General features: G+C 43.7%; 1 protein-coding gene across 2 annotated transcripts; it reads right to left on the reverse strand.

Moving 5' to 3' along the window:
• Positions 1–1,221: 1,221 nt before the first annotated feature.
• Positions 1,222–19,265, reverse strand: LOC100497104. 2 transcript variants are annotated; one of them, XM_031906112.1, is made up of 6 exons: positions 18,923–19,265; positions 17,025–17,338; positions 14,761–15,083; positions 10,261–11,379; positions 3,262–4,723; positions 1,222–3,087 (listed from the first exon to the last, which is right to left on the reverse strand). In XM_031906112.1, exons 3-6 carry the CDS (start codon positions 15,077–15,079, stop codon positions 1,503–1,505), a joined length of 4,485 nt encoding a protein of 1,494 aa, XP_031761972.1. In that variant the 5' UTR covers positions 15,080–15,083; positions 17,025–17,338; positions 18,923–19,265; the 3' UTR covers positions 1,222–1,502. The 2 variants fall into 2 exon arrangements, with proteins under 2 accessions (XP_031761972.1, XP_012822969.2); XM_012967515.2 differs by having other exon boundaries at positions 1,222–4,723.
• Between the last annotated feature and the right edge of the window lie 1,953 nt (positions 19,266–21,218).

Here is a 21,218-nt window from a genome sequence, read left to right on the forward strand (position 1 = left end):
TGAAGCATGCTCATTTTTGTTTCAAATTTGATAAAATAAGAGTCCATTACGTTTTACAAAAAATGTTTTTATTCTCCTTAATAAAACACAGTGTAATCCATTATTACAGTCATATCACTATTAGGGGCAGATCAAAACAGGAGTTTGAATCCCGAATGGGAAAAATTCGGATTGGAAACGAAAATTTCTGAAGATCGCAAATATCACGAAAATGCTTCCGAAAAAATCGCATTAGTCGCGATAATATCGTATTGGCAATCCGAAAGTCACTAAATGTTCGTACTGAACGATTGTAAACAGCGGCAAAACCGATCCGATTTTTTTGTGCTAAAAATACGAAAAAGTCGTGCAAGCACCGAAAAAGTGTCGAAAAAGTCACGCAAAGTACGAAAAAGTCGCGGAAAATATGATTGGACCGATCGATCGAATGCTCGGAGCGTTCGTGGATAAGTAAATGTGCCCCTTAGTGTGGGCTTGCTCTACCCGAGGGGGAAGAAAGGAGTAGGGAGCCCAGATAAACCCCCATACACAAGGCTGGGGAAGACTTACCCCCATATGTAATAAAATACAATAAGGTTGGCCCAGAGCAGTAACCCATAGCAACCAATCAGCAGGTAGAATTTACTGGTCACTAGTGATGAGCGAATCTGTCCCTTTTAGCTTAGCCGAAAAATGATTCAATGATTGCAAAAGATTCGCGAAACGGTGAAAAATTTGCGAAACAGGAAAAATGTTGTTGCGTCAAAAAAACTTTAATTTGTTTGATCCGGGCAACAGTTTTTTGTTGTGCGACAAATTTTTCCATGCAAATTTTGACCGAAAAAATCCACCAATGGCGAAACACAGAAATTCAATGTGAATCAATGCCGGGCAAATTATGACTATGATTAAGTGTCAGATAGACACGAAATGCGTCAGGCAACTTTGAGATGAGTATATAATAAAGTTTTTCTCTTTTTAACTATTGGAATGGCTTGGTTTTGGATTACCTGAGTGCCCTTCCCCATTTTTTTCTTGTTCGCCCATCACTACTGGTCACCTGTTTTAAAGCAAACATCTTATTGGTTGCTATGGGTTACTTTTCCTGGGCAAACTTATTACATAACCCCATTCAAGTGAGTAAGGGTGAGATTTTCTGTTGTAAATGCTCGGGGGTTCTTCTGAACTGTTGGATTGCAAAAAGATGTTAGTCAAAAAGTTCCAAAACACTACAAAAAAATAAACAGTATATCAATTTTCCCCTTTATTGACAAAAAGAATTGTTGGAATGTTTTATTTTCTATTTTCTGCCTGGACAATTTTTGCAAATCTTGAAAAAGGACCTACTGCCTGCAAATCAATACTGCAGCATGGCATCATGACCCTGTTAGTCTAAACCAACCAATAGAACGTGGAGGTAATCTGGACCATCAAATGCCATTTCATTCATCTTTTGTCATACATATAAAAATGCTGGTTGGTTGTTTTTCATACAAGTTTGGTCCCCACAACTGGTCTTAAAATCAAAGAATAGAACAATATTTCTCTGAGGGACCTTTGGGATTTTGCCATGTTGATATGTCTTTTTGCATTGGATTCATTTGAGATGAAGTCTGCTCAGTCTGCTCAGTAAGAACATGGTTTGGCAATGTTGAGGTGCCATTGATTCCTTTATGGTTGCACAAATCCTGAGATGCACCTTGAGGAACTTTAGAATATGATTCAGTGGATTCAGGTTTGGAAACAAGGCCATTGTGAGGAGAAGCTGGACAACGTGATGACTTAGGAGCATCGGTTAGGATTCCATCTGGTTTTTGCCATGATGGAGACTTCTCCTTGACAACAAAACTCTTTGTTTCCTGGCTTTTATGTACAATGTTAGACTGGTTGACTTTTTGAACTGTGCCTCCATGGAGTCTGCTGCCTTGCTGGTTTGGTTCTGAACATGAATATACAGTTTGTCCTATTCTATCAGTGGCGCTAAGATTTTTCTTTCCCTGATTTGTCTGTAAAATAGGAGATGCTGTTTCCCCAGGGCTTCTGTTGACATACATATTATAGTAGGTTTTGTGTGTTTTTGATTTCGTGGACTCTGATGACCATTGGTTCTTATCTCTATTGGAATCATTGATACTGGCAGGTAAACATGAAGGATCTTTATCTCCATTTGCTTTATCATGAGCTTGCTTGCTACCCCCACCAAAGTCCAGAAGCTTAATAAATGGAGTTTGCTGGATTATTTTTCTGGTTTCCATATACATTTGCAAAGCAGAACCAGATAATGGAGTTTCCTCTGTAAGGTTATTGGTACAGGATTTCATAAATTGATCCTGCGCTTCAGAAGATGTAGATATTGCTTTATTGTTGCTGACAGGTTGGTGTTCGACAGATATAGCGGTTTCAGGCTTGTTTATTTTACAGGCGTTAAACCCATTATACAGAGGTGGACAACCTGATGATTCAGGAGCATCGGCTGGTACTTCATTTACATTTTTGAGTGCCTTTAGCCAAGATTTTTTTTTTCTAGGTTTCTTTTTGACAATGGAATTACTAACTTCCTGGCTTTTATGTACAGTGTGAGACTCAGTAGCTCTTTGAATGGTGTTTTCATGGAGTTCGTTGACTTGCTGGTTTGGTTCTGAACATAAATACACACTTTGTCCCATTGTATCACTTATATTAAGATTCTTTTCTACCACATCTGTCTGTGAAGTAGGAAAGTCTTCTTTCCTAATGGCTTTATGGTTAACTGTGTCATGGCATGTTTGGGGTATTTTTGAATTTGGTGGTTCTGACGACCAATGATTCTTAACTATATTTGCAGGTAAAGATGGAAGAATATTACCTCCATTTGCTTTTATATTTAGTGGATCATACACTTGCTTGTTCAAAGACTGAGTACAGTGGGTTTGGTGTATTTGAGATAATAGTGATTGCTTTCCACCTGTTTCTTTATTTGCAAGCACATTGTCCTCTTTCTGATCTATTTTAGGGAAACTAAAATGTTGCTTCTCTCTATTGTTGGTATTTGAATGGTCTACATTACAGTTCATTTCTGGAGAAGACTTTGTTTGCCTTTCCGTAGTGGTAGCATTGTAACCTGGTAATTTTGGTGATGGTAAAGGGTAAACTGTAGTCTGGGTTTGCAAAGAGATCTCAAGCAAAGCTGTCTCTTTTTGTTGCTTCTCTCTATTGTTGGTATTTGAATGGTCTACATTACAGTTCATTTCTGGGGAAGACTTTATTTGCCTTTCCGTAGTGGTAGCATTGTAACCTGGTAATTTTGGTGATGGTAAAGGGTAAACTGTAGTCTGGGCTTGCAAAGAGATCTCAAGCAAAGCTGTCTCTTTTTGAGGTGACAAATATTTAAGTTCTGTTTGCCGATGGAAATAGTCTATGTGGAAGTCATGATCATTTTCAGACACCTGATCCTGAAGGTTTGATGTTAGTAGATCTCTTTGCCCGGACATCATGCTTTCATGAGCATTAGGAGTTTTCTGTTGTGACTGAGAACTTGGAAGAATGTCTAGCACGGAGGTTTTAAGTTCCTTTCTATCAGTATCATTTTCTCTATCATGTACTGAGTTCAGCTGATTTTGCTGGGGTATTTTACTATCCGAACATCTGCTTTCCATGAGCAGTTTCTGGAAAGCTAAACCAGATGATGATGGGGTTTCCTCCGTAATGTTACTGGTACAGGATTTCATAAATTGACCCTGTGCTTCTGAAGGTGTAGAACTTGCTTTATTGTTGCTGACAGATTGAGACATACTTTGGTGTTTGTTAGACGGTGATATAGCTTTTTCAGGCTTGTCACAAGCATTATATCCATTATAAGGAGGTTGTGATGATTCAGGAGCATCAGTTGGTACTTCATTGGCTTTTAGTTGTGCCATTGGCCGAGCTCGTCTTCTTCTATTCTTCTTTTTGACAATGGAATGACTCATTTCCTGGCTTTTATCTACTGTAACTCTTGTAGTGTTTTCTTGTTTATTGTTATCTTTGGTCAGTACATGATGAGTTTCATGTTTGACCACAGAGAATCCCGAAGAATGTAGAATTAGTCTGTGTTGTTGATCTTCAGAAAATGGTAAATTAGTTATTGACATGTCTGACACATTTTCACATACTGGCAATTCACACAGTTCTGGAGTTTGAAAATGTGGAAGCCCTTTTAGGGTCTTTGGGTCATTCTGGTGTGAGTGAGAAAATGGCGGCCCATCATTTAATTGCTCCATTGATAAAGACAATGGGGGTGCAGGTTCAGCTTTGCACAAGTAACTGTCGTTAGAGGCTGCAGGGCATTGTGTATTTATGTGCTGGATAATTCCATAATTGGAGGACTCTACTAAAGATACTTCTTTAGAATTCCTGTTTTCTGAGGCAGGATTATGTAGAAAACTGTTATTGAGAAGCTCAGTCTGCTCTGATCCCTCTGAAAAGTGTTTATCACTAAGCTGTGTTACAATTTGTTGGCCTTGAGTGATCATATCTTTTTCTGTAATATTACAATTGCTCTCTACTTCGGGAAGCTTCTGTTCACTCTTCTTGTCTACGAGTAAGTGTGAGATGCTTGAAGTCAACAATGCCCAGGGATCCGTTGCTGTGGCCACAAGAGCGCCCGTCTGTTCAGCAGTTACATTCTGTGGTTCCTCAGCAATAGATCCCTCTTGGCTACGTAAGCTCATGGGACTTGTGGTTGAAGCAGGTAGCATTTTATCATGGTGAGTTAAGAGGTAGGAATCTGAAAAAGACAACAGAGATGGTTTCAACTCTTTAATGTGTAAAGCATATTACCATATAAATCTTCTAAAATAAACATTAAACATTCATAACACAGGGCTGTATTTTGGCCCGGTGCTGCCTCAGGCATCAGACCTCAAGCGTCTCCCAAAGCCCTCAACTGGCACATATGCCAATCATGGAGATTCAGCCACTAGATGTAATAAGAGCTGCTCCCAAGGTTTAACAAGTTTCCTTTTAAACATGTGACTAGAAAATCTTTGGTTACTATGGTTGCTATAAAACAGGGGTCCCCAACCTTTCTTTCTTGTGACCCACAGTCAAATGTAAAAAGACTTGGAGAGCAACACAAGCACCATAAAAGTTCATGGAGGAGCCAAATAAGGGCTGTGATTGGCTATTAGGCAGCCTCTATGCACACTATCAGCTTACAGGGGGCTTTATTTGGTAGGAAATCTTGTTTTTATTCAACCAAAACTTGCCCCCCCAAGTCAGGAATTCAAAAATAACTCCCTGGTTTGGGGGCACTGAGAGCAACATCCAAGGGGTTGGAATCACTGCTATAGAAGATTTTCGTACCAGCTCCTTTCCCTGTATATTTCTATTTTAATTATATGCCATTTTAGTGACCCTCTTTTTACCTGCTCAAACCTCTTATTATAGGTTTCAAAAGGCTTATTTGCTTTCCCATGCACCCTATTGTTTGCCAACCTTTGAGCATTTTGAATGTATCTCTTATTACCTTTCAATCTGCTTTATGCACATATAATGGCATACCTGAAGGGCACGGAAACAGAGACAGTCAGCTTTTATTTTAGTAATGAGTCACTTGTTTAAAGACTGCAAATACTAAGCACTACTACCTCTAATAGCAATCCCTCTCTATTTCTGCAGGATCTGGGCAAATCCAAATGTCTGGCCAAATGAAACCCTATGGGGCACATTTACTAATCCACGAATGGGAAAAATTCGGATTGGAAACGAACAACTTTGCAACTTTTTCGTATTTTTGCGATTTTTTCATCGCCGTTACGACTTTTTCATAAATTGTCGCGACTTTTTCGTAGCCGTTACGATTTGCTCGTATATTGTCTAGACTTTTTCGTATTGAGCGCTCGTAAACGGCGGGCAAACCTTTCAGATTTTGCATGATTTTGGAAGCCTCCCATAGGACTCAATGGCACTCTGCAGCTCCAACCTGGCCCAAGGAAAGTCTCCCATAGGGCTCAATGGCACTCTGCAGCTCCAACCCGGCCCAAGGAAAGCCTCCCATAGGACTCAATGGCACTCTGCAGCTCCAACCTGGCCCAAGGAAAGTCTCCCATAGGGCTCAATGGCACTCTGCAGCTCCAACCCGGCCCAAGGAAAGTCTCCCATAGGGCTCAATGGCACTCTGCAGCTCCAACCTGGCCCAAGGAAAGCCTCCCATAGGGCTCAATGGCACTCTGCAGCTCCAACCCGGCCCAAGGAAAGTCTCCCATAGGGCTCAATGGCACTCTGCAGCTCCAACCCGGCCCAAGGAAAGTCTCCCGTAGGGCTCAATGGCACTCTGCAGCTCCAACCCGGCCCAAGGAAAGCCTCCCATAGGGCTCAATGGCACTCTGCAGCTCCAACCCGGCCCAAGGAAAGCCTCCCATAGGGCTCAATGGCACTCTGCAGCTCCAACACGGCCCAAGGAAAGCCTCCCATAGGGCTCAATGGCACTCTGCAGCTCCAACCCGCCCAAGGAAAGTCTCCCATAGGGCTCAGTGGCACTCTGCAGCTCCAACCCGGCCCAAGGAAAGTCTCCCATAGGGCTCAATGGCACTCTGCAGCTCCAACCCGGCCCAAGGAAAGTCTCCCATAGGGCTCAATGGCACTCTGCAGCTCCAACCCGGCCCAAGGAAAGTCTCCCATAGGGCTCAATGGCACTCTGCAGCTCCAACCCGGCCCAAGGAAAGTCTCCCATAGGGCTCAATGGCACTCTGCAGCTCCAACCCGGCCAAAGGAAAGTCTCCCATAGGGCTCAATGGCACTCTGCAGCTCCAACCCGACCCAAGGAAAGTCTCCCATAGGGCTCAATGGCACTCTACAGCTCCAACCCAGCCCAAGGAAAGCCTCCCATAGGGCTCAATGGCACTCTGCAGCTCCAACCTGGCCCAAGGAAAGTCTCCCATAGGAATCAATGGCACTCTACAGCTCCAACCCGGCCAAAGGAAAGTCTCCCATAGGGCTCAATGGCACTCTGCAGCTCCAACCCGACCCAAGGAAAGTCTCCCATAGGGCTCAATGGCACTCTACAGCTCCAACCCGGCCCAAGGAAAGTCTCCCATAGGGCTCAATGGCACTCTGCAGCTCCAACCCAGCCCAAGGAAAGTCTCCCATAGGGCTCAATGGCACTCTGCAGCTCCAACCCGGCCCAAGGAAAGTTTCCCATAGGGCTCAATGGCACTCTGCAGCTCCAACCCGGCCCAAGGAAAGTCTCCCATAGGGCTCAATGGCACTCTGCAGCTCCAACCCGGCCCAAGGAAAGTCTCCCATAGGGCTCAATGGCACTCTGCAGCTCCAACCCGGCCCAAGGAAAGTCTCCCATAGGTTTCAATGGCACTCTGCAGCTCCAACCCGGCCCAAGGAAAGTCACGATACTGAAGCTTGAATGAATCCGAAACTTTCGTACTCGGCGCGACGGCTACGAAAAGTTGCAACAATTCGCGCAAGTCGTAACGCTACGAAAAAGTTGTGTCAATTTACGCAAAATACCGATCATTACGAAAAAACCGCATTCGGACGCTTTCCGGACGTTCGTGGATTAGTAAATGTGCCCCTTAGTGTTACATGGGGCAGATTCTTAGCTTCCTGAAAAGTGCAGACCAAGAATCCGCTGCTTAAAAACCTGATAGTTGTTTCTACACCCAGAAGCACTGCTTGAATAGAGAGACGATTCGACAAGGAGATTGCTTTCTCCCCCTGTGTATAAACATTCACGTGTGGCATTAGCTCAAGATGTGCCATTGACACCTTCAGAATTACTTCATAGAAGAACTAAATCAAATGGATATTTTATGTATAAATAGATATTTCTTAAAGGAGAAGGAAAGGCTAATAAAGAGTTAATCTCAAGCTGAAGGCATACCTTCAGTTGTCTCAATAGTGCCCTTAAGTCTCCCCATATTTCACCTGTTCAGAAGATCAGAAGCCAAACAGGAAAAAAAAACACTGAGCTGGGTAGAGAAGATTCCCATAATGCATCGCTCCCTCCCAGACTTGAAGACTTGTTACTGTAGGCGGCGCATGCGCACACAGCAGGGGCATCTGGTTGCCATGGCGACGCAGCAAAGGTGAACTATGTGTCATGCAGGGGGGGGGGCAGGTGCAGGAAGCGGGAAGCAGGGGGTTTGTGGCAGGAGCGGGGAGCTCTTCCTTGTTAAGAACATGCTAACCAGGCTCCTCTTTACTGAAAAACCCACTAGTAGATGCGAGTGCGAGCAGCCTGCAGCGGCAGCAGTGGCAGAGGAGGGCTGGGGTGGTATCGGATCGTCTGACATGCTGTGAGGAGGATGAGAGCCGCCGAGCTGCGAGCGGGGGCGGGGGGTGGATTTTGTGCTGCCGACAGAGGATGATCTGACAGTCTGGGGTGGCAGGCATGCTATGACAGATGCGAGCGGCGGCGGCAGCGTTTTTACACAGCAATAGTAGTGCTGCCGGAGAGGATGATCAGACACTCTGGGGTGATGGGCATGGTAAGACAGATGCGAGCGGCGGGGGTGGGAGGGGTGCTGCCGGCAGGCAGAGGATGATCTGACATGCTGTGTGGGGCATGCTATGACAGATGCGAGCCGCCGACAAGATGGCGGCGCCGTTAACTGATACAAGTATGTAGGTTCTAGTATGTGTATCTCTGTAAATCTTTCATTAGGCAAGCCAGGAATATAGCGTTTTTACACAGCAATAGTAGTACTATTTAATAGTGTGCTTAATAGATTTTGATTTTCCTTCTCCTTTAATATTCCCTATCAAATGCTAAACAAGCAATTTCTTTTATTGTACAGGTATAGGATCCCTTATCCAGAAACCCAATATCCAGAATTACAGGAAGGCCATCATTCAAAGAGTCTGAAACTTGTGTATTACAATAAATAATGTACCCCCTGTTGTAAAATATGATGATATTAGAAGCCACGGGTTCCATGACCTGTATTTGATACGGTCATGGAACTCCGCTGTGACTTATAATATACCTATATTTTATAACAAGGGGTCCTGTTGTACTTACACGTGGAGAGCAACAGATCACATAAAAATAAAGATATGCAAAAACATTCACAAAAGCAGCAGAGAATAACTGAACAACAGTCCCGCCTCTTAACTTATAATTGTGGCCAAACTTTGCCAATTATATCAGATATGCCAAATATTCTAATGCCAGTACAGGTATGGGATCCCTTATCTGGAAACCCAATATCCAGAAAGTTCAGAATTACGGAAAGGCCATCTCCCATAGACTCCATTATAAGCAAATAATTCTAATTTTTCAAACTGATTTCCTTTTTCTCTGTAATAATAAAAAAGTACCTGTACTTGATCCCAACTAAGATATAATTACCCCTTATTGGGGTCAGAACAATCCTATTGGGTTTATTTAATGGTTAAATGATTCCCTTTTCTCTGTAATAATAAAACAGTACCTGTACTTGATCCCAACTAAGATATAATTACCCCTTATTGGGGGCAGAACAGCCCTATTGGGTTTATTTAATGGTTAAATGATTCTCTTTTCTCTGTAATAATAAAACAGTACCTGTACTTGATCCCAACTAAGATATAATTACCCCTTATTGGGGGCAGAACAGCCCTATTGGGTTTATTTAATGGTTAAATGATTCCCTTTTCTCTGTAATAATAAAACAGTACCTGTACTTGATCCCAACTAAGATATAATTACCCCTTATTGGGGGCAGAACAGCACTATTGGGTTTATTTAATGGTTAAATTATTCCCTTTTCTCTGTAATAATAAAACAGTACCTGTACTTGATCCCAACTAAGATATAATTACCCCTTATTGGGGGCAGAACAGCCCTATTGGGTTTTTTTCATGTTTAAATGATTCCCTTTTCTCTGTAATAATAAAACAGTACCTGTACTTGATCCCAACTAAGATATAATTACCCCTTATTGGGGGCAGAACAGCCCTATTGGGTTTATTTAATGGTTAAATGATTCCCTTTTCTCTGTAATAATAAAGCAGTACCTGTACCCAACTAAGATAAAATTAAACCTTATTGGAGGCAAAATTAGCCTATTAGGTTTATTTAATATTTAAATGATTTTTAGCAGGCTTAAGTTATGGAGATCCAAATTACGTAAACATCCCTTATCTGGAAAACCCCAGGTCCCGAGCATGCTGGATAACAGGTCCTATACCTGTATTAACTTTAGGCTCACTTCTGCTGAAAACGCAAAAATGCCACATTACTAAAAACCAAGTACAGCCTATTCTTTTTGTTATGAGGCAAGTCCTGGATAAGAAGTACTGTAGACAGTATCCCATGATACATACCATGTTGCTTATTCACCACTGATGAAATGATGTTAGAGGACAATGGAAAGACCAGTGTTTGGACACCCACACCTTGTATCTGAGCCACATCCGTCAATCCTACTAAAAGGTGCCTGAGCGAGGAATAACCACAAGAAGAAAGGGGTTTTCCGAATCTGAGAAGGTAAACCCTCTGCAATTTAGAGATTGGTATTCCAGCAGTGTGCCGTCTTAAGATGTTGCTAAGGTTCTCTTTCACTGTTTCGACTGGCACTACACTCCGAGACTGTGTTCTGGATCTGGATTGTGCCACCTGAGCAGGCTGAAACCCCTGTGAGTGGCAGTTCAAGTTAAATATGGGGCTTTGTACGACCCTCGGAGTAGTTTGAAATGCTTGGTTAGTTCCTGGGACATTCCTTAAACAAGCAGCATAACTCATTGAATTGGTATATAGTCTTGAGGGAGCAACTCTTGCTATCATTTGGTTTTGCGGCTTTGGTTTTTCTGTGATAATGGAAATGGAATTCGAAACCCCCTTGGGTGTTTTTTTGTCTTGTCTTTGACCGCTGTAGGACGGAGGCTTGCTTGGTGCCTTGGGGGTTTGCTTAGCATTTCTGCTGTTAGTCATAGGCGAAGGAGTACTTTTCATTGGCTTTGGGGGAGATGGTTTTGCTTGTCTACTTGAATTGCTGATGGTTTGAAGGTTTGGGTGAACATTTGGTACCAGAGGGAGGCGGTTTTGCTGTTGCTTATTGTTTGTGGGGGACGCTGAAAAATCATCCATATTTTTTGCCCCATGGTTAGATGGCAACTGTTGTGGACATTTATTCTTTCCATTCTGTGGATTAGAACTGGCAGTGGCTGATGCTGGACTTGCCTGAGTTTCTGAACAATTTTTTAATTTAGTGTCTTCTCTGCATAATGTGTTATGCATCCCTGGACCCAAAGGCTTGCCTTCTGCTTTCGGAATGTCCATCTTTCCAGCATTGTTATCTCTGCTGAGGATTTCAGGGCCTGGAGTCGCTTTACCATGGTTATTTTGGGTAAGGTTCTGCTCTTTGGTTGATGAGGAACTCTTGTTTGTAGCTGCTGGTGAGGTACTTGGACTTGCAGTGTCATTCCTGCTCACTGATTGGCCATCTGGAGACAAGAAGAAGGAGTTAACTGAGACATTCATTATTAAAATATTAGAAGATACAAATAGCAGGCAGTCATACTTTTATCAAATATCAAACAGAAGAATCCAGAATCACCATATTTCAACACTTTTTGGCAGTCAGAAAAGTGTTTTACCAAACTGACACCCTTATATTCAAAAGGGAAATCAAATATCATTAGATACATTAGAGATAAGTAGTGGCACTGAACTCTAACACCCCTCTAAAGTGTTAATCCTCACAGCAAAGCGCAAGTGTGGTTTAATGATTCAACCTATTTTTTTCCCCAAACTCATAAATATGAAAGCCCAGTGTGTTTTTAAGGAGCATTAGCAATAATAAAAAAACATGGTAAGTTGGCCCCATAATTTAGCCAACCCTTGGGTGTGCACTGATAGCCAAGTGTGTTGCGTGCAAAGCAACCTGGCCACTAACCGGTTAGGGCAACAACTCCCAGCAGCCATATAATAAATATTGCCTTTAGAGTAGATGAATACATTTATAAGGGTTTCTTCGAGCAATTAGCTTTGTTTATTTACTTAGATGGTATAAATATGTGACTTGTGTTTCAATAGTACGTCAAGCACAGTTCTGCGGAACTTCATAGGCAGCATATGATATCAAACTGGATTCACACTTGCAATCTGTACCTTCATAGAGTGATGCCCCTTGCCTTAGTGCAAATCCCCAGCATAGTCTGGCTTCACAGTGGCCCCTTTGCTTCAGGAATCTCACACACTGTGTCCCTGAGCTCAGCCACTTGAATCCCTAAGCTGGCAGCCTTTTACACTGCAGGGTTCTAACCACCTATTCTCCTTGTTGGAGACTTGAGCTGCTCATACTATCTATCCACTGCCTGTCCTTCACCCCTGGAGTGACTATCACAGAACTGATCTAACTCTAAATTTTCAACTGATCCCAGCCCATAACCACCTCACAGTGAGGTGAGGTCCCAGAAAAGACCTTTAGCGCATGTGTCCTCTCCCTTTTCTATTAGAGTAAGCTGCCACCTACTGGGAATTTATAGAACTACAGGGAAAACTTACTCTTATACTTAACCTGGAAAAGGAACTGCTTACATACATGAAATTTAAGTCTACCTTTAGGTGTCCAAACCTAAGGGAACTGGCTGAACCAATAGTACTAAATTTCTGGGGTTGTTACACTAGCATTCACACTGCTCTTACTGCAAGGGGCAATGACCTAGCAAGCATGAAGCAGGTCAAGGCCTAAAGAGTACATAGCAGAACAGAAACTAATAACTAAAAATCCAACAGAATATGTTATTCTTGACATAAAAAAACAGTAATGTGCCACCGGGTGCTATGGGTCTGTTTGCAGGTGTGCTTATTGCACGGACCCAGAAATCTTGAGGTAACTTTGCACTATGCACCTTGGGAAAATTTGCCTTAGTTTCCCTAAGCAATCAGGACAATGCACGGCGCAGTGAGGGCCTTGCTGCTTCAGTGCTAACATGCCCAATTAACTTAGGCCTGTGGCCAACATGCCACGCCAGCATTTCTTTACTTTAAAGCTTATGGCACACATGACAGCTGTTACCAAATAAGAGGTTGCATGGCAAGGTTTGGGTGTTTCTAGGCCAATGGAAATTATTCCTAGTGTAACATGAGCCTTAATGGGGAACTCCACCCAACCACAAAAATAAAATATAATTTCTAGCAAATTTGCAATATACATCAATTAAAAATATGCACCTTTTCATGATGTTTAATGTAATAATCTGGTTTGGAACAGTTCCCTAAGCCCCACCCCCTGTTCCCCTGCTGATCTGGCTGACTACTTTGTGACTCAAATAAAATGTAACAGTAGTCGCCTGTCCTCAGCCTGCCTTCAGCCTGCATCCTCCCAATCCCACAATTCCCTGCACACGTGATGTCAATAAGGAAAGGAACATCACAGTGCAATGCATTGTGGGCTATGTAGTTCCTGCATGCTGTCTGTAAACTGTGGAGAAGTTGTTACAATTTGTAATATCCATGTTTTAGTCCCTCCTCCCCTGCCAGAATTTCAAATGATGCAGAAAAAAAATAATTGTTTTGCAGCTGGATTTCAGCATATAAAATTGTATTTATTTGCAGAAATAATTGTTCCAGGACATACCTGTAGCAATAATACCAAATAAAACCAATTCATTATTGGTAAGTGTATGGTTGCCCACAAATTACAAGTAATATGGATATTGATCAGTTCAGGAATTGGGGAGGTTTGACCGTTTCATCTGTTGATGCTCCATGTTGGTCAGTGCATGCAGGGCTGCCACCAATTATCATGGGGACCCATATTATAACCCTCCTCTTAGGGGGTCTCAATTAATTACCTTGTGATCAACTCAACTGCTTTGATGGTGAGCCCTGCCAACAAGTAAAATGGGGCTCATATAAAAAAAATGGACGTCACGTGCACTGACCAGTCTCTGCAAGCACTTCCCTCTTGAAGACCCACAAATTACACTGCTCCATTTCAGCAACCCCTTTTCTATGGGGGCTTGTGGGCCCTGCCAACAAGTAAAATGGGGCTCACTTGCATGCACAGGTCTGATCTGTCATGGCCATTCCCCAATGATATCAAAACTTTGCCACATGCCCAGTCTCTGTAATCCTTTGCCTTTTTAAGACCCACAAATTACACTCTTCCATCTCAGCCCCCCCCACTCTGCTATGAGGTCCCTGAGTGCCCCCAAACAGCCCAGATAATCTGAACAGAAGAGGAGCCACAACTGTTCAGATTATTTGGGCTGTTTGTCCCTATGGTTGGAACAATAGAAAAGCCGCCCTACTGTGTTTGGCCTCTTGTTTGCTCTCAGTCCAACTGGACTCATTGGCTAGTCGATGAAAGAGCATAACTGATTAGCCCATGTAGGGATGCTTTTAGGAGAGAGGAGGCCCCTGGTACCTTTCCTTTGGACTTTTCCCTGCTTATACTATTCTTCCTCCCCTTAGACAATCCCCCCACTGGACTACACTCCCCATAATCCCTAGCACCCAACATTTGGGCCTTTTTCCTGCCTTGTCATGGCCCCGTACCCTCAACTCCTGCCTCGTTCTATTCCAGGGCCCCCTTATGTATAGATAATATTGAGCAGGTCTCAAGTGGGAATCAAAATAGGCCCTGGCATTTCAAGTACCCAGAGGCCCAAACAGCCCCCCACCATCCCCAATAAATAGTGACTGTCTATGGCACCTTACAGCAGCCCCTCGGGCATTGGCAACCCACAGACTGCTAGTCTGAGCCTTATGTTAAACTTCTGAAGCAAGAACAGAAATAAAAAAAATACATATTTCTAAATGTCCATCTGTTGCTAGGTCTTTGAACAGGTGGTGAAAATTACATCAGCATTACTTACCTGCTGTTGTTCCAGAAGATAAAAAAGAATGAGTATCCTGAGTATCTCTCTGGGGTGCATTGCTTTCCATGAGAACCAAGACATTCCTATACTGACTGGGTGACCGACATCTTACCAACCAGCCAGAGGGTGTCTCTATAAGGGTGACCAAGTCTTTCATATCATTAAGAAGTTGCTTCAAGGATTTGTAGCCATAGTTTGCAAGCTGAAACTCATATCCATGAGTCTGGTAAAATAGTCCGGCAAAGTCTCCTAGAAGAACACCTCTTCGTTTTCCCAGCAGTACAACAATGATCTCTGTCTTCAGAACCTCGTCCATGGGTCTGTATAGAAACCAAGAATAGGGCTGATCCATTAATGAGAAGGAGATAGTGTGGATTAAGTAGGAATAGCTACAGTCTTCTCTAAATGGCATTGCTTATTTATACACCTGCACTAGTCTGTATGTTCAACATTAGGCAGATACTGTAAATAGTGCTTGTATTAAACTGCCTCCCCAGTAGCAACCCCAATAGCAACCAACCAGCAGACAGCATTTGCTTTGGGTTACTGCATCTGGGCAAACCTTATGCCTTTAACTACATATAGGGGCTAGAGCTTTATATTATGAAACTCTGCCTTACACTCTCTTTGGCCATTGTTTCAGGCTTACAGATGAGGGGGAGTCTATTATAAAGGAGAAGTTTAATTGATAGTGAGATCTGGTTAAAATAAAACATTTAATTCACCTCAGTTATCTAAAGTACCTTGGAACCTGTGTTTACACTGGGCAAATTTTTATTTGGGTAGTAACCCATAGCAACCAATCAATTACTGGTTTTCTTTTTCAGACAGACGCACGTAGGACAATGAAAGTAAACAGTTGACTGGTTGCTATAGGTTACTGCCCAGATACCCAGTGTTGATAAATGGCATCCATATTAATCAATTAAACTGGCCAACTGAACTTGTTAATACGTTTATAGAGGAAAGGTGTTGCTTTGCATCCCTGGGGTCCTGGGTTCAATTCTTAATAGGACACTATCTGTATATTGCCCCCCAGAATTGCATGGGTTTACTTGGGGGATGTAAGCCAAAAGAATGTAAGCCTGTGAAAGTAACTTCAGCAACTTTCCACTACACAATAATTGCCAATTTTCAGTGTATTCATTAACATAACAGCAACAGAAAGCAGAACTTGCCGCCCCCGCTGTACCCATGGTTCTGACTCATGAAACGAAAGTCAGCTCTCTTCCAGCCAAGGTCTGTAAAGCGCCTCCTGCTACCACCAGGGCAGCAAAATAGTAAGGGGCAGGCAGGGACTGTCTTCAGTAGAAATTACATTTACAGATAACTTTTAAAAACACTGAAATATGTTTAACGCATGTTTGTAGGAAAGTTGCTTAAAATTAGGTTTTTCTTTCATTAGGCACTTTTTTATTTTTGACTTTAACAGGAAGTCATTGAGATACTGTAAATAGAAGTGTAAATGAGGAAGTTCAGACAGGCATTGCTGTGACAGCTCCATGTACCATCAAGTACCACCCTCATCGTCTAAGGGTGAAGACACACAGAGCTACTAGTAGCAGCTACTTTTTCATGGCTACTAATGCCAGAAAATAACCTGCCATAGACATTACTGAGAACTGCCTCTGCTAAAACACATGTACAGACAATTATCAGTAAAAGATCAGCATTGTCTATTTTAGTAGCCACGACAAGTAGCTGCTACTAATAGCGCTGTGTGTCTTCACCCTTAGGGCTGTGGCAGACAGGGAGATTCAACAAATCTCCCTTGTCGAAGGCGACTAATCCCCCCCGAAAAGCCATCCCACTGGTGAGATTGTAAATCGCCTTTGGGATGGCATATGCGGCGCTGAAATTGCCGAAGTTTCCCCTCAAGGCAAATTGCTGCGCCGTGTATGCCATCCCACTGACAATTCTTGCCAGTGGGATGGCATTTCGGGGGAAATTAGTCGCCTTCGACAAGGGAGATTTGTTGAATCTCCCCATCTGTCACAGCCCTTAGGGTGAAGACACACAGAGCTACTAGTAGCAGCTACTTGTCACGGCTACAGAAATGCTGATCATTTACTGATAATTGTCTCTACGTGTGTTTTAGCAGAGGCAATTCTCAGTATTGTCTATGGCAGGGTATTTTCTGGAATTTAGTAGCCGTGACAAGTAGTTGCTACAAAGTAGCTCCGTAAGTCTTTGCTATAAAGCATCAGTTGTTTTAATACGGCATTTATGATAAAATAGAATCCACTGACCCTGATACTCACAGAAAAGAAACTGTGGCCTCCTTTCAGAGAGTCAGTTACAGGGGCATATGCCCAGCGCTGGACACGAGTGAGAATAGAGCTCTGTCTCTTGAAAGTGCAACTGACTTCTGTGCTGCATTCTCCCATCTGCCTGTAATAAACAGTGTTATAGTACCGGGTTTCGTTTCTGCTCAATGCTCTGCGTCACGTGACCGCTGCAGCCAATCATTAGCAGGTGCTTTGTTTGATACACAGAAACCACGGGGAAGGAGCAGTTTCACACACACAGCCATTGTGGCCTCTCCCATAAAAGCAATATTTTTGTCCCAGCAACTCTGTTATATAAAGAAAGGTCAATGTAGCTAAATTGGAACTTTCTCAAAAGCAAAACAAGAATGGTTATAGAAATATGTAGTTAAAAGGAAGAAAAATACATTAAAAAACAATATTATGGAATTTGAATTTCACAACACACACAGGTATATAAACCAGTCACACCACATATACAGTAAGTAGTGTTGCCACCTAGCCGGTTATTCACCCCAAAATAGAGCTGGTGCTGATATTACAAATTCCTGTAAACATGTAATTGCCTTGTTTGTTAATCCCCCTGTTTCTTAAAGTTTTTCCCTTAGATATTGCGCTCAGAACTGCTATTTTGAACCAGCACCTCTCCTATCGACTCTGATCCGCCCATCTGGTGGGGTGCCCCCAATCTGCCCTTACCCTGCCCCCAATCTGCCCTTACCCTGTCCCCAATCTGCCCTTACCCTGCCCCCAATCTGCCCTTACCCTGTCCCCAATCTGCCCTTACCCTGTCCCCAATCTGCCCTTACCCTGCCCCCAATCTGCCCTTACCCTGCCCCCAATCTGCCCTTACCCTGTCCCCAATCTGCCCTTACCCTGCCCCCAATCTGCCCTTACCCTGCCCCCAATCTGTCCTTACCCTGCCCCCAATCTGCCCTTACCCTGCCCCCAATCTGCCCTTACCCTGTCCCCAATCTGCCCTTACCCTGCCCCCAATCTGCCCTTACCCTGTCCCCAATCTGCCCTTACCCTGTCCCCAATCTGCCCTTACCCTGCCCCCAATCTGCCCTTACCCTGCCCCCAATCTGCCCTTACCCTGTCCCCAATCTGCCCATACCCTGTCCCAATCTGCCCTTACCCTGTCCCCAATCTGCCCATACCCTGTCCCAATCTGCCCTTACCCTGTCCCAACCTGCCCATACCCTGTCCCAACCTGCCCATACCCTGTCCCAATCTGCCCATACCCTGTCCCAATCTGCCCATACCCTGTCCCCAATCTGCCCATACCCTGTCCCAACCTGCCCATACCCTGTCCCAATCTGCCCATACCCTGTCCCCAATCTGCCCATACCCTGTCCCAATCTGCCCTTACCCTGTCCCAACCTGCCCATACCCTGTCCCAATCTGCCCATACCCTGTCCCCAATCTGCCCATACCCTGTCCCAACCTGCCCATACCCTGTCCCAATCTGCCCTTACCCTGTCCCAACCTGCCCATACCCTGTCCCAATCTGCCCATACCCTGCCCCCAATCTGCCCTTACCCTGTCCCCAATCTGCCCTTACCCTGCCCCCAATCTGCCCTTGCCCTGTCCCCAATTTGCCCATACCCTGTCCCAATCTGCCAATACCCTGTCCCCAATCTGCCCATACCCTGTCCCAATCTGCCCTTACCCTGTCCCAACCTGCCCATACCCTGCCCCAATCTGCCCATACCCTGTCCCAATCTGCCCCCCAATCTGCCCATACGCTGCCCCCAATCTGCCCATACCCCGTCCCAATCTGCCCTTACCCTGCCCCAATCTGCCCATACCCCACCTCTGTTATGTCACCGCAGGCCAGTAACAGTGGGGAAAAACCTAGCAACCCTACATATAAGAACAGGTGTGATTACCAGCTGCTGTTTAGGTTCTGCAGTTTGAGTGCTGAATTCAAATATAAAATTAGAGCTGTGCTGCACTGACTGAATTCACTAACCTTTTAGCCAGGGCTGGTCCTGATTTACAGTTGGGAGGTGGAATGTTTCCTTTTTCCAGGTCAAAGTATTCCCAGGCAGGGGGTGCCAGGGGGTGGCAGGATTCCCTAGTCTTTAATAGGGGTGCCACAAAATGTTTTGTCTCTTTGGTTCCCACTGGAAGATGTGACGTTCTGAAGGGCAGAGCCTCTGTAGGAGGCGTAAGTGCCAGGATAGAGATGTTATAGGCAGCTGTAAAAGTGTGAGGAACGATCAGGGTATAGGACTGTAAGCTTTTTGTGTCAAAAATACCGGCCTTTGCCTTGGGGGGTGGGGCTATGATGTAAGGGGCTGTGAAGTGGGCAGACTCGGTGGGGGAAAGATGGGACCAGGAAAAGGGGTTATAGGCAGAGCAGGGGGTGGCCCGTGGTTATAAAGCAGGGGTCCTCAAACTCGCCAGTTCATGGTCCCTCAGACTGTGGGGGGCTATAGTTTGGAAATAAAAACATCAAGGAATTCCCATGCACACTGCGCATATCTTATATGTAGTGCAAAAAAACAAGAGTGATACAATATTTAAAATGAAGAACAATTTTGTACTTGATGATAACTAAGCCATGTTGATAAAAAAAAAATCACAGTGAGTCTAATATTTAAGTGTTTCTTTATTGGCCAGATTATAGTTTCACAAGGTTGAAAACCTAAGAGAAACCGAACTGTTTGGGTCAAAACCAAACAGGTGGTAACCTAGTCCAGGTTATGGTCCAAGTTGAGGACTGCAAAAGGGGCAAGCATTGCCTTGGAATGGGTATGTCACAGATGTGTTTGGGCATGAGCAAGCCAGATCAAGTGTGAGCCCCATTCTACTTACTGGGCCGGCCCACCACTAGAACACATAATTGTAAACATTTGTTCAAGTTTGGCTAATGTAAGGAATGCATGGGTGCTTTCTACTAGTGATAGAGCCAACAGCTATGTCCACAGTGGGAGGACAATGACAATTAGGATGTGCAGAGCCATTTCATGTGCCCACCTGTTTGCTCAGAAGATAGCGGAGCATACACAATAATAAAAAGTAGTACAGGTATCGGACCCCTTATCCAGAAACCCGTTATCCAGAAAGCTCTGAATTACGGAAAGCCTGTCTCCCATAGACTCCATTTTAATTAAATAATTCAGAATTTTAAATCTGATTTCCTTTTTCTCTGTAGTAATAAAACAGAACCTTGTAATTGATCCCAACTAAGATATAAATAATCCTTATTGGATGCAAAACAATCCTATTGGGGTTAATTAATGTTTTATTGATTTTTTAGCAGACTTAAGGTATGGAGATCCAAATTACGGAAAGATCCCTTATCCGGAATACCCTTGGTCCCGAGCATTCTGGATAATGGGTCCTATACCTGTACTACCACAATGAGACAGTCAGGCACCCTCCATGGTCTTCCCAGTCACTACACTAAACAAACTGAGCCTATAAGAAGCTTCCAAAATTCTGTAACAGAAAACTTGCTTGTGGGGGGCAATTGTGCAATTTGGGGCAAATCAGAATGCCTACACAGGTACAAGCTATGGAGGAGGCAGTGGGGAAGGCAGGCCGGGTAAATGGTTCGAGAACCCCTGCTATAAAGGGTGATTGCCAGCAGAGAGGGTCAGGGAAAGGAGGTATTTATAGGGCATTACAAATTTACAGGCGAGTGCATTTCCGGTAAATTTGTAATACTGGTGACAGCCTTTGCCATGAGCTGTTTTAATAAATAAATCAGACTCTCATCTTCTATAACTTTTGAGTGCATCCCCCAAAAATGGCAGACCCCCTCATTTTATTTAGCTGAAAGGGCTCGACGTAACTATTTGTGTAACTTTTTGGTAAAACAAATGCATCTAAAGGAGACATGTTTTTTTTAAAAAAAACATTTATTTGTGTATCTTTTCCCACTTTTTTTCTGTATTTCCTGCCTTATTGCACCAAATGCTCCTGTTGGAGGGTAGTTCTATAATACATTTATTGGAGCAGTTGTGAGGGCCCCCCAATAAGATCTTTGCCCTGTGCCTACTGGTGATTAACATTCCCCACCCCCCCCCGTTGTAATAAATATATAATGCACTGTTGCCCTGCACTGGTAAAACTGGGGTGTTTGCTACAGTAACACTACTATAATTTATATAATAAACTGCTGTGTAGCCCCGGGGGCAGCCATTCAAGCTGGAAAAAAGGAGAAAAGGCACAGGT

The sequence above is a fragment of the Xenopus tropicalis genome, chromosome 7 (genome assembly GCF_000004195.4).
Source record: "Xenopus tropicalis strain Nigerian chromosome 7, UCB_Xtro_10.0, whole genome shotgun sequence".
Lineage (NCBI taxonomy): Eukaryota > Metazoa > Chordata > Amphibia > Anura > Pipidae > Xenopus > Xenopus tropicalis.

Excerpts from the sequence above, each read along its gene's own strand:
- LOC100497104 (XM_012967515.2), bottom strand. The coding sequence starts at position 15,079 with ATGGACGAGGTTCTGAAGACAGAGATCATTGTTGTACTGCTGGGAAAA. Across the intron at positions 11,380-14,760 it reads ATCTTCTGGAACAACAGCAG|ATGGCCAATCAGTGAGCAGG; the intron begins GTAAGTAATGCT and ends TCTTGTCTCCAG. Across the intron at positions 4,724-10,260 it reads AGTGGTGAATAAGCAACATG|ATTCCTACCTCTTAACTCAC; the intron begins GTATGTATCATG and ends TGTCTTTTTCAG.